Source organism: Pan troglodytes, chromosome 17 (assembly GCF_028858775.2).
Source record: "Pan troglodytes isolate AG18354 chromosome 17, NHGRI_mPanTro3-v2.0_pri, whole genome shotgun sequence".
NCBI lineage: Eukaryota > Metazoa > Chordata > Mammalia > Primates > Hominidae > Pan > Pan troglodytes.
In genome coordinates, this window is record NC_072415.2 from 79,901,244 (window position 1) to 79,914,535 (window position 13,292).

General features: G+C 36.4%; 1 protein-coding gene across 5 annotated transcripts in view; it reads right to left on the reverse strand.

Moving 5' to 3' along the window:
- Nucleotides 1–13,292, reverse strand: part of CD226 (CD226 molecule) — a 144,192-nt gene that overhangs the window by 17,310 nt on the left and 113,590 nt on the right. For 3 of the 5 annotated variants that reach the window (XM_063795849.1, XM_054672007.2, XM_009434142.5), the window contains 2 exons: nt 10,497–10,551; nt 5,678–7,563 (listed from right to left, as the gene is read on the reverse strand). In XM_063795849.1, the coding sequence (XP_063651919.1) occupies nt 7,438–7,563; nt 10,497–10,551 (181 nt within the window). In that variant the 3' untranslated portion in view covers nt 5,678–7,437. Of the gene's footprint in view, nt 1–5,677; nt 7,564–10,496; nt 10,552–13,292 lie in introns of those variants that run through there. The other 2 variants (XM_063795848.1, XM_016933865.4) reach the window with 1 other exon arrangement.

Sequence of the window (13,292 nt, forward strand, 5' to 3'; positions counted from 1 at the left end):
AATCTAGGCTTCCACCTTAAGAAACTAAGGAGGCCGGGCGCGGTGGCTCACTCCTGTAATCCCAGCACGTTGGGAGGCCGAGGCGGGCGGATCACGAGGTCAGGAGATCGAGACCATCCTGGCTAACACGGTGAAACCCCGTCTCTACTAAAAATACAGAAAAATTAGCTGGGCATGGTGGTGGGCGCCTGTAGTCCCAGCTACTCGGGAGGCTGAGGCAGGAGAATGGCGTGAACCTGGAAGACGCAGCTTGCGGTGAGCCGAGATTGCACCACTGCACTCCAGCCTGGGCGACAGAGCGAGACTCCGTCTCAAAAAAAGATAGCTATTCATTAGACATTGAAAGAATTATAAAATAGACATACAAAATTACAGAAAGGTTAGAAGAGTAATCTATATCTCTAGAAGCTACTGAGCCATTACATTTCTTTGTACATTCTTTATGTGAGCTAAAATCAAAATTTGCTTCTGAGGACCATTATACGATAAAAATAAAGTGTGGGATAAATCAGCTCAACTGAAGCCACATCCAAAGCTGTTACTCAGAAAACTTAGTATCACTGAGAGTATATTGGAGAGCTCAAAGTCTTACTCAGGCAGCTGATCAAAGAATAATGGTCTTAGTCACTGTAAGTACTTTTGGATACCTGGCATAAAGGATGTAATGAATACATGATTGAATAAGGATATATCTTAAGAATGCATTTTCATAAAAACATAAAATCAGTTGAGATTATGTAAATTTTGAAGAATGAAGAAAGTAAGTTATCATAGCTTCTTCTCAAGTTTTATTTTTATGTCTTACAAATATGGCTGGGCAATACAACACAAGGCTTCCTTTTCAGGAATTTGGAGAACTTATGCTTGGTATTTTAAACTCATGAGAACTTAGTCTAGAAAGGGCCTCCACTTATTTGACCACACGTAGAAGATTGGCTCTGCCTTCTTCCTGTAATAATATTGGTTTCTATAGGTCAAATGATACACAGTATAATTTTGTGGCATTTTGATTACAAGTTTTCCATTTAAAAATGGACAAAAATCAACTTCTTACTTGAAATTTTGGAGGTAGTATGTTACCAAAAATAATGGTAGTTCTTGTAAAGGTATACCTGTGTCTAGACATAAGTTGCAGGTTTAAAAATCAATAGATTTGAATAAAGTTAAAGTCTAGAAAAATATGCAATGTATACATGTGGATGATTAGTAAACCCTAATATCCAAATGCAATGTCAATAGTGTTACTAAAAATGAACTATCGGCCATTATTGCAAAACTGCCAATTGAGAATATTGATATAGATACTAACTGTATTTATTTGTTTTTTCAGCAATTTATTTTAAAACAATCTTGGATATATTTAGTTACATCTGGAATAAACTCAGGTATTACACAGGGCCTTGAAACATTTATAAAAGGGTATATTAAACCCTGCCTTTAAGAAAACTATCATCTGGTCGAGGAGGGACATTTGTCAGTTGAAGTTCTTCAACGAGCCTGGAGGGAATGTCGCAGTGTGTTCTGTTTGGAAAGTAAGTTGTACCCTGACTGCCACTATGGAAGCTGAAGGGGGAGATACCAGCTGCTGCCTTCCAGATATATTTAAGAGACACTGATTTTGGAATAAGTCAGTGAATAAAAATAGGGGCTCAGGACTCATCCGAATGTGGGGTACTGATGCTGCTCAGATTCACTGCCCTGTGTTCTAGGGAGGGTATTGAAGCCCAAATTGTTGCTTTCTGCAGGAAACGAGTGTTTCCTGCCTCGTTTCCCACTGGAGTTGCCACATGTTGTATTTTGCAAGCCTACTCCATCGGGTGTCCTGGGAATTCTATGAGCCACCCCTATGTTCAAATACTTAACTTTTTTTTTGAGACGGAGTCTCGCTCTGTTGCCCAGGGTGGAGTGCAGTGGTGCGATCTTGGCTCACTGCAACCTCTGCCTCCCGGGTTCAAGCGATTCTTCTGCCTCAGCCTCCCAAGTAGCTGGGACTACAGGTGCGTGCCACCAGGCCTGGCTAATTTTTCTATTTTTACTAAGACAGGGTTTCACCATATTGGCCAAGTTGGTCTCAAACTCCTGACCTCGTATTTTTTTTTTCCTTCAACAGTCAATATCTGTTTTCGTGCTTACAACCAATACCCCCAACTTTTACAGACACAAAAGCAAACATAATAGACTTATTATTCCTTGTTATGGGCACTTGTTAAACATTTACAACATGGAAACACATGTCCTTTTGTTCTGGAAAATGTTTTAGAGTGGATTCTAGGTTTCATGTATTCCTCCCCCTTTTTCTGGATGAAAGGAGACACCAGGATGGCAGTTGTGTGCCTCTCCTTCTAGCCCCAAGTCAAGCTTCTAATGGAGTCTTTCTAAGGAAGTTGACATTGCTAGAATTCCTGCTGCATCACAGAGGAGTTTCAGGTCAATTTATGGTAAATACAGAAAAAGTCAGTCCCCAGAATGACCATTATTAGCTCTAGGTGGAAAAAAAGTTATGTAGGAGGGAAAGCAAAATCATTTTTACCATGTAGTTTAACTAAGAGTACTGGCAAGGTCATAAGAAATAAATGCCAAATATTGATATAATCATATTTTAACACAAATATTTCTGAAAGAGACATGAGAAGAGTATTTTATGTGGCGAGTTTGGGGAGAGAAAGACATCTAAATGAATAATGAATGTCTAAAATTGAAAAAAAAAGTATTAGTGTCATAAGCATGCTATTCAGAAAAGTGAACATAAATAAAATAATGAGTTAGAAGTAGTAAAATTTGTTGTCTCAAGGTAACCAAAATGAGGAAGGGCAAGGGACTACTATGTTTCGGGAAAAAACAAAAACAAAAACAAAACCTGTAAAGCCCTTTGACCCTTTGCACTACATGCACTTATAAAATACAAAGAACAAGGCCAGGAGTGGTCGCTCATGCCTGTAATCCCAGCAAATTGGGAGGCTGAGGCAGGTGGATCACCTGAGGTCCAGAGTTCAAGACAAGTCTGACCAACATGGAGAAACCCCGTCTCCACTAAAAATACAAAATTAGCCAGGCATGTTGGCATATGCCTGTAATCCCAGCTATTCAGGAGGCTGAGGCAGGAGAATCACTTGAATCCGGGAGGCAGAGGTTGTGGTGAGCCGAGATTGTGCCATTGCACTCCAGCCCGGGCAACAAAAGTGAAACTCCATCTCAAAAAAATAATAATAAAATAAAATACAAAGAACATTGCATTGAGATAAAAATTACAATGTATCATTGATTTGAATTTTTTCTGCATGTAATTCATCAGTTAATTTTATTCTGTAGAAATTTTTCCCTGCTATTTCTCCATGGCAAATGAAAGTAGTGATCGTGAAACATTGTGTTTTATTCATTCAAAACAACAGAATACAAGACATCAAGGAAAATATTTCTATACCCTACAAGAACCAAAAATCCAAAAGTACACACTAACACTAGAAAAAGTGTTCTGAACAGGTTGACCATATAACTTATTCTAACAAGGATAATACGAAATAAACCAGTATTATCCCAGACATTTATTACTCATACTTCCAAATAGACCTTTTCTTACATCTTACAACATAGTTAGTGCTCTGAATCTGGAAAAATATGTGTAAACCGACCTTGAGGATTTATAAAATTTCCTTAGAAAGCATTGCAGTTAATTCTAGAAGCTATTTTTCTACCTATTGAATCACTAGAAATAGAGAAGCTTTTAAAAAAATAAACTTGTTTTTAGTTTTCAGATACATGTTTTAAGAGCCCAGAGTCTTGGCTGGAAGAATTCTAATGAACAGATCAGTGAAAAAATATACTTATACAGAAGTCTGAAGGCGGAGGTCAGTACTTTCTAGATGTTACATTTTAATAGTAGCTAAATTAATGATGACATGTTTATATTATCTTATATTTTTTAAAGATATTTTCTTATCACTGTTGTGAAAAAGAAACTTTGTACTCACAATTTAGCGTCTCCACTTACACTTTATAAGCATCTTTATAATATCGTCAATCTTGCTGAAATTTCATATAAGCAGTACAAAATACAGTACATCATTATAAATCAAGGAGAAGCATTTTGGTCACAGTGATCTCTAATTACAATGTGGACTCTCTCAATTTAGAAAACTACTGTTATACAGCTGTAATTTTTACTTAATGCCGTTCTATACAACCAATATAACTTGGATGTTCACAATCAAAGAATGCCTACTAAAAGTATTTTTACTTACTTTGTCTTTTAAATTGATAACCCATGTATTTTAAGTTTATATATATATATATAATATTTTAGTAATACACTGAATTACTTAAAACGTAAATTGGAGTTTTTACTAAAAATTATATCCTCACCTACCTGCCTCCCATTTTAAGCATGATTACAAGTAAATGAAATTTCTATTTTATTTTCTCAACATATTATACCTAAAGTTCTTTAAATAAAGTTTGAAGGTATCTCTTATAATAATATAGTCAATGCATAGTCATCATAGTTCAATAAGATGTGTTCTTTCCCTGACAAAACTGTGTACTCCATTAACAAGTCTCCCTATCTTATTATAACAAAGTAATTTCCTTTCATTGGTTACTTTAACATAAATATTAATGGCATTCAAAGGAAGCATAGATTCTTAATGTATTATCCATCAATATAAATTATATGTGTATATATATATGTATATATATATATGTAAAACTTAAGAAGCATTTTGCTTCCAAAGCAGCAACTTGTAAAAAGTATCTGTATTTAAAATATAATTTACTGGAATTCTGATCTTTTATTCTGCGGATCTGTTTTTAATCTGCTTTCTTAGTAACAATCAGAATCATAGGTGCAAAAGAGTAGAGGGGGAGAAACATATACTAGGGAGAGTTCCAAAACTATCACGAATTAGGGATGATGTTAAAAAGATGACAATGAAAGTGCTTTGGTAAGTAAAGATGTCCAGAGAAAGAAAATGAATGAATGGAATTTCACAAGCATTACCCCTGAGGGTATAACAGGAGCATCAGAAGACGTCAGAGAATTTTCAGGAGGACTTAGGATGGCTCCAAATTCCTGAAAAAATCCTACACTCTGTAGAGGAAGAATATATAGAGAAGAAAGGACAGAGTAAATAGTTCTCATCAATATTTTGAATGAGAGACCAAAAACACAAACACACACAAAGAAAAAGAGACAAGTTCCAAATGTTCTGGAGGCTTTGCAATACTGCAGTGGTTTGCTACAAAAGTCTTTCATGAAGTTCCCAGTAAAAACCACCATGACAATGGTATCTGACTATACTGTCCCTTCCACACCCAGTCATAATTTTCTCTCTTAAAATTGGATTTATATTTCCCCATACTACAACTGTAAAAATGTTTTCCTGCTCACTTACACTAATCATTGAGAATTTGGTTATTGGAGTTTTCCAGAAAGTAATATTTTGATTGTCTTTACCATTCAGAAAAGAAATTATTTACCTTTTAATTGATGCTAAGCTTGCTTCACCATGCAAACCAATAAATTCACTCACAGAATCTTTAATTGATCTGATAGTCGAGTGCTTTCTTGTAAACTGCCTTTCAAGTTTGTTACACTAATATATTTGTGGAAACATTTCATGAACCCGGGTATAAAAAGATCTTTAAGCAAACATAATAAAAATGAGAGTTTACCCTTCTCGCATATACTTAAGTACAACCAGGAAATGGTCGTTTTTATTTTTTCACTCCTGAAAAGGGTTAAAAGAAACTCACAAATTTTATAATTCACAGAAATGTGGGCACTTACCATTTCTGTAATTCACAAAACAAGTGCATTATTTGGCATACATGGTGTTTAAGGCTAAAATCATAAAATACTCACTAATTAGCTTAAAAGTGTAAATTACATCTTAGAATCTGTCTAGGCAACAGGAGAATTTGGATTTGCTTCATTTAAGATTATCATGAAGTCCACAACTTTGATATTTAAATACAGCCTTCATAACGAATCTTTTCTAGATGGTGGTCTTTAGAAATCTTTAGAGATAAATAATGAATCTTTTAGACATGAATGATCACTATATTTAATAATAACCATTGTCCTTTCAAGGTAACCATGACAGTTTTATTCAGTTTGGCAAATACTTTTCATTGTTTGCCTACATCTAGAATTTAAACAATATTAGGTATGGTCTCTAATTGCTTTGACTGTTGGTGATGTCATTAGGGCTGTCTTTGTCTGAATAGTGAAGCAGAAGTTTCCCTTTGTATTTTTCTGTGGTTTGATTCCTTTCTCCTGTTGCCTGTACCCTCCCAATTTCTTTTTTCCCTCCCAAATTTCTACCCTACCATCCTATGCCACCACTTTCAACTGTCACTTTTAGTGGTATATTATATTCAACTTTCACATAATCATTAAAAAATAATAACTAGGTGCCTGATCCTTTTGAGAGAATTTACATATTAAAAATAATTCTCAAAAGTAGACAAAATATGTCCAAAACATTAAGTTATTTATTATTGGACTATCTACTACATTTGCTCCTAAGGCTAGACCTGGGATGGCGGCAAGAATTCTATACAGAATGAGAGATAAATATATATGAGAATAGTAAGGGATTGCCCTCTCGCATTTATCTTCCTCTTGAATATTCATTTCTTCTACTGCCAGGTACTCTTCTGGACTATGCTGATAGAGTGGATTCTAGAAGTATGGACAGAGATACCCCATTTCTAGAATCCATCCCATATTTCACTTTTTAGTTAACCAAGAATGTCTTGGTTAATCACTGCAGTCAATATTTGTTGGTAAACTCTCCAGCTTTGAGACTCCCCTTCCCTCTTCTAACCATGCTCTGAATTGCCCAGTATTATGCTTTGACCCTGCTTCTCAGCTCTAGAAGTGAACCCTTAGTTTACTTAAGCCATTCCATCCTTTCTGGTCATGATGCTTATTTAACAATGAAAAAATAATCAAATTTCTTTGCTCCATTTGAGAAGCAAACTCTCTACCAGATAGAAACGAGGATGTATGAATTGCCAAGAGTTGGCAGCCACCTTGCCAACACAAGAGGAAAGCCTGCATGAGAGTGAGGCCAAGACCAGGGAAATGGATCCAACACTCTGGAAAGGGATTCAGAAGCCAGTTTATGCCCATACTTAATTCTAGACACAACATTTAAGCCCTGGTAAATAGCCTTTGCCCAAAGCTTAATCTCCCCTGGATCATTCTGTTATATGATACAGTAAGTTTTCTTTTGTATATAAACAAGTTAGAGTCAGGTTTTCTGAAACAGTTCTATGAAAAATGATTTTAGGTAATGAAGTATTTTTCCTGTCAAAGGAACTCAATTCAGACAACTAGTATCTAAGGTAGACCTTGGGTAGTGGAAAAAAATTGCATAAAGATCCATGCATGAGTACATAAGAGTCATTACTAATGCACTCATGTCAAGAATAAGCTTAAACTCTAGTCTTTGGTCTGCGAGAGAAGGTTGGATAGTTGACATAAATATCCTCTCTTGTATCATCCATGGATTGATTGGTAGGTTGACTGGTAGAGATGGGACTTCTATAGTTATTGGGTGCCTAGAAAGACAAACAGCAGAGAGTGTCAATAATTCACTGCATTTCAACAACTAATGAAGACATTCAAAACATACCTCTCATAAATGCAGGCATGATATGGGACAAGTTTCCATTATAATTAATTTGATAAAACATTCTCATTGTATTGAACTTCTGTTAGAAATCATATTCTTGACTGAGATGCAACAGAAATCTAGTCTAGATTAATACTTGCTGTATTGTGCTATGAATTACCTGTTTCAATGTAGAACTCTCTCTCCCAATGTTAAGCTATTTTGATAAGAACAATTATTATCATTTTTATACAGAAATTCTAACACAGTGTCTGAACTTTAAAAAATAAGCAACTTAACATATAAAAAGTTAACAAAACAAAACTGACATCAAGATGATATCGTATAATCATTAATCTTCTCTACCGTAATCAAGTCACTTTGACCACATATGTATGTATGTAACAGAAAATATGCAGGTGTGAAAAAAAAAAGACAAATTAAGAGACAAAAGAAACTAAAGAAAGGTCTTTTGATGAGTAATTTAAAAATTCAGATTGACCTCAGTGTTGTTGGTTTTTTTGAGTCAGAGTCTCGCTCTGTTGCCCAAGCTGGAGTGCAGTGGCGCAATCTCGGCTCACTGCAACCCCCACCTCCCAGGTTCAAGCAATTCTGCCTCAGCCTCACGAGTAGCTGGGATTACAGGCAAGCACCATCACGCCCAGCTAATTTTTGTATTTTTAGTAGAGATGGAGTTTCGCCATGTTGGCCAGGCTGGTCTCAAACTCCTGACCTCAGACGATCCGCCCACCTCAGCCTCCCAAAGTGTTGGGATTACAAGCATGAGCCACCATGACCAGCCAGACGTTAGTGTTTTTAAGAAGAAAGCAAAATGAAAATTCAAGTGCCATGATTACTTATACAGGTTATCTTTTAAAAAAGAGAATGAAGTAGTTCTAATGTCTTTTTTTGACAGTCCAACCTATTAACTCTTTAATAATCCTTCAAAATATTATTCTACAAAAACCTGAAAAAGTTGGATACCTAATATAGACAGTTGCAAAGCTCCCTTTCATTCCTCAAATTCACAACAATAAATGTGACTGGATTGGCATGAGTAGACACAGGCTAAGGATGAAGAAGGGAATCCCAAAATTGTGTATGACAGAGCACCAATTTATTTCTTGCCGAAGTGGCTGATGAAATCAAGCAAGGTTTCTTGATTCTACAGTTGGCATCAAGAAGCAGTCCATGTTTTTTGCCAACAAACAAAAAAAATATTTTTTGCAAAAGTAACTACTTAATAAACAAAAAGTTAAACTGATAAATTATGAAGGCGTCTGATGAACACATGTTGGATTGTCAGAACCTTTTTAGTACTTGGCTTTTGGCCATGTAGAATTCCATTGCAAATAGTTAAAATGAAAAGAAATTTATATACTTTTGGCTAGGAATTGGGGAATTTTTTTGTCTTAGTTTGGGCTGCTGTAACAAAATACTGTAGACTGGGTTGCTTAAACCACAAACACTTATTCCTCACAGTTCTGGAGGCTGGGAAGTCCAAGATTAAGAAAATATCTTCCTAACTTGAGAAAAAAAAAAAAGTCCAGTGAGGGCCTGCGGGCCTGTTTCTTGGTTTGCAGACAACTGTCTTCTCAGTATCCTCACATTGCAAAGAGCAGAAAGAGGAAGCAAGCTCTTCTGTCCTTAAAAAGGCACTAATCCCATTCACGAAGATGCCACCCTCATGATCTAATTACATCCCAAAGTCTCCACCTCCTAATATCATCGCATTAGGCATTAGGATTTCAACATATGAATTTTGGGAAGACATAAATGTTCAATCCATAGCAACGTTTTTTTGTGAAATTTCATAAACAGGATGCTATGCATTAAAGAAAGAGATTTGAAGTATAGTGGGGATAATGAGCATGAAAACACATATCCCTCTTATCTGCAAACCCAGAAGGAAGTTTCTAGTCTTTTAGTTAAACACTAAGGGGCAGGAGCAAGGCAGAATAAGGAAGAAACTTTTACAGCTCATCAAACTCCTGCAGCCCATAAGGAAATAAAAAAGTTCTTTGGCTGTATAACATAAGTATACACTAATTAATAACTTACCTCCAAAGATAATAATAATAATGAATATCATTACGTTCTTCTATGTGCTTGCTACGTTTCTGGTTCTTTTATGCAATTTAACCATCACAATAACCTTATGACATAAAAATATTATGTCCTCTCCTGGGTTGGATACTGTCCCCTGCAAATTCATGTCCTCCTCAGAACCTCATAATGTGACCTCATTTGAAAATAGGATCCTTGTAATTAGCTAAGCTCAAACAACGCTGTGCTGGAGAGGAGTGGGCCTTTAAGTCCAAGATAACTGCGGTCTCCATAAGAAAAGAAGGAAGGCAGACACACACACACAGCTGAGAACAGTGATGAGAGGGGCAGAGATTGGAGCGATGTGTCTACCAGCCAAGGATCGACAGCTCCACTAGAAGCTGGATAGAAGCATGGGATGGATTCTCATCCCACGAAGAAACCAGTACTTCTGACACTGTTTCTTGTACTTCAACCCTCCAGAATTATGGAAGAATAGATTTCTGTTGTTTTAAGCCACCCCGTTTTGGTAATTTGTCACAGCAGCCCTAGAAAAGTAACAAAGATTTAGGGAAGGCATAGTGTTGATTGTTATTACGCCAGGGTAATTGCTCCTTTATTTATATTCATATAAAAAACTTAGTTTCAAAGGGTATTAAAAATAGAATAGTTCAGAAAATAACTTTCTCCAAATAGCTGATATTTAAATTACAGGCAACTGCATGGTCAGGTTACTGAAAGGACAATAAAATATAAGATTGCTAACTGCAAAAGAGACTGACTTTGCATCTGTAAATTACAAAAGAAAAAAATGACAGTTCTGTATAAACTTACCTTCTGTGTATCCCAGGACTCTGTAAATAGATCTCTTCTCTCTCTCCTTCTCCTTCTGGAATGCATATTCAATAAAGGATATAAAGATATGATATTCCAGCACTAATATTATTTCGAAGACTCTATACCTCACTGTACCCCTAGCCCACATGCACCTTCTAATATGTTGAAGTAGCTTTATGCACATTTATCCAAAATTCTGTTACCCTACAGTTTTTTTCATTTTCCCTGTCGTCTCCAAATTGCTCCCAGATGGTGAGGGCAACTAAATGGATATCTAACCACTGTGCATTAGTAATTAATCTCAGTGATTTTACTAAAGAATGATTTATAGTGACTTATTACATAAATGACTTATAGCTTTCTCCAAATAACCTCACATTTAAGACATTTTCCACAATTAAAATTTCTTTTAAATGCCAGCAGTGTAACTTCTTGGGTGACAATATAATGAAGCTTTATAAAGTCTTTTGGGTGTTATTCTAAATCACTCGTATGGATTATTTCATTAAATCACTTATGTAGATTATTTTATTAAGATTTCATATAAACAGGTTTAGAAACTAAGGTGTGAAGAGGAAGAGTAACTTGCCCCAAATCACATGATCGGTTGGTGTAGTGCTGGAATTTAAATCCATCGCCCTCCCTCTTGACTACTAAGCTCTACAACTTCTGGAATCACTTCGCCGTGACTGAAAGGACCATCTGCAACCACAGTATTCAATAAACGCTCCACAGTTCCAATGAAACCCATAAAAACCTAACCAGGGGAATCATAGGAGAGAAAATACCAGAGAAGAAGAAAAGAGGCTACTGTAACTGAATGCAAGAGCTGATATAACTGTATCCAACTATATAAAATAGTTATTATAGGGAGATGGTGACTCTTTTTATCTCCCTAAGGAAAAGATTCTTATTGAACAACAGACTCCTCTGTTAGATACAGAAGATACAGAAATGTCATGTTTTGGGAGTTCTCTTTAAGGTGAGGTTGTAATTCCTTTGTGAATATCTTGAAAATAAGATGGTCTTTCTCCAGGGAAAGGTTATGCAGGAAATGGATATTGACTCCAATTGTCTCTTCTAGTTGCTTTGAAATCCTCCTATCATGTCAATATAATCTTACCTTATTCTATGTGCATTTATTTATTTTCTTATTTATTATTATTTTGACCAATTATTCATTAATTTATTTATTCTATGTGTAAATTTACTATACACAAGGCATATGGCTAGGTGTTTTATATAAATTAGATCATTTACTCCTCAAAATAAATCTATGATATAGATGCTATTATTATCCTCATTTTAAAGATAAGGAAAAGATCTATGATCTTCGACCTTTTATTAAATTGTGGTTCACAAGGCTTGCTATCTCACAACGTGCAGTTAACGTTCCCAACCAGGTCCAAATGCACGTGCACACACACACACACACACATTTAAACAAGCCTGGAGCATACAATGTGATGAAACAAAAGAGAACATTGAACTTAGAGTCAAATGATCTATGTTTAACTTGCACTCTGCAATTTACTAGCTGAGTTATTTATGTCTTTAAAGTTCAGTCCTCTCATCTGTATTATTAAAAAGTCAAAAAATATTAGATGCTGGCAAGGTTGTGGAGGAAAAAGAACACTTTTACGCTGTTGGTGGGAATGTAAATTAGTTCAGGCATTGTGGAAGACAGTGTGGTGATTCCTCAAAAACTTACAGACAGAAATACCATTTGACCCAGCAGCGCCATTACTGGATATATGCCCAAAGGAATACAAATCATTCTACTATAAGACACATGCAAGCATGTGTTCATTGCAGCACTATTCATGATAGCAAAGACATGGAATCAACCTCAATACCCATCAATGATAGACTGGATAAAGAAAATGTGGTACACATATACCATAGAACGCTATACAGCCATAGAAAGAAATGAGATCATGTCCTTTGCAGGGACACGGATAGAGCTGGAGGCCATTATCCTTAGCAAACGCATGCAGGAACAGAAAACCAAATACCACATGTTCTCACCTATGAGTGGGAGCTAAATGATGAGAACACATGGACACATAGACAGGAACAACACACACTGGAGCCTACTGGAGGGCAGAGGGTGGGAGAAGGGAGAGGATCAGGAAAAATAACTATTGGGTATAAGGCTTAATACCTGGGTGATGCAATAATCTATACAACAAACCCCATGACACATGTCTGCCTATGTAACAAACCTGCACATCCTGCACATGTATCCCTGAACTTAAAATAAATGTTAAGAAAATAAAAATGAAAATAAAAAAATAAAGAGAGTAAACATATCACAATTGGATTTACGTTGACCAGCCATTCTGGTTTGCCTGGGACTAAGGAGTTTCCCAGGATGAGAGATTTTCTTTTTTTTCTTTTCTTTTTTTTTTTTTTTGAGATGGAGTCTCGCTCTGTCACCCAGGCTGGGATGCAATGCTGCAATCTCAGCTCACTGCAACCTCTGCTTCCCGGGTTCAAGTGATTCTCCTGCCTCAGCCTCCTGAGTAGCTGGGATTACAGGCGCCCGCCACCATGCCTGGCTAACTTTTTTTTTATTTTTAGTAGAGATGGGGTTTCACCATGTTGGTCAGGCTGGTCTTGAACTCCTGACCTCATGATCTGCCCACCTCGGCCTCCCAAAGTGCTGGGATTACAGGCGTGAGCCATCGCACCCAGCTGAGAGATTTTCAATGCCAAAACCCAGAGAGCCCCGAAAACCAAGGTTCCCTATCCGTTAATGCCAGTGTTCACAAGGAATGTAAAAATATATAT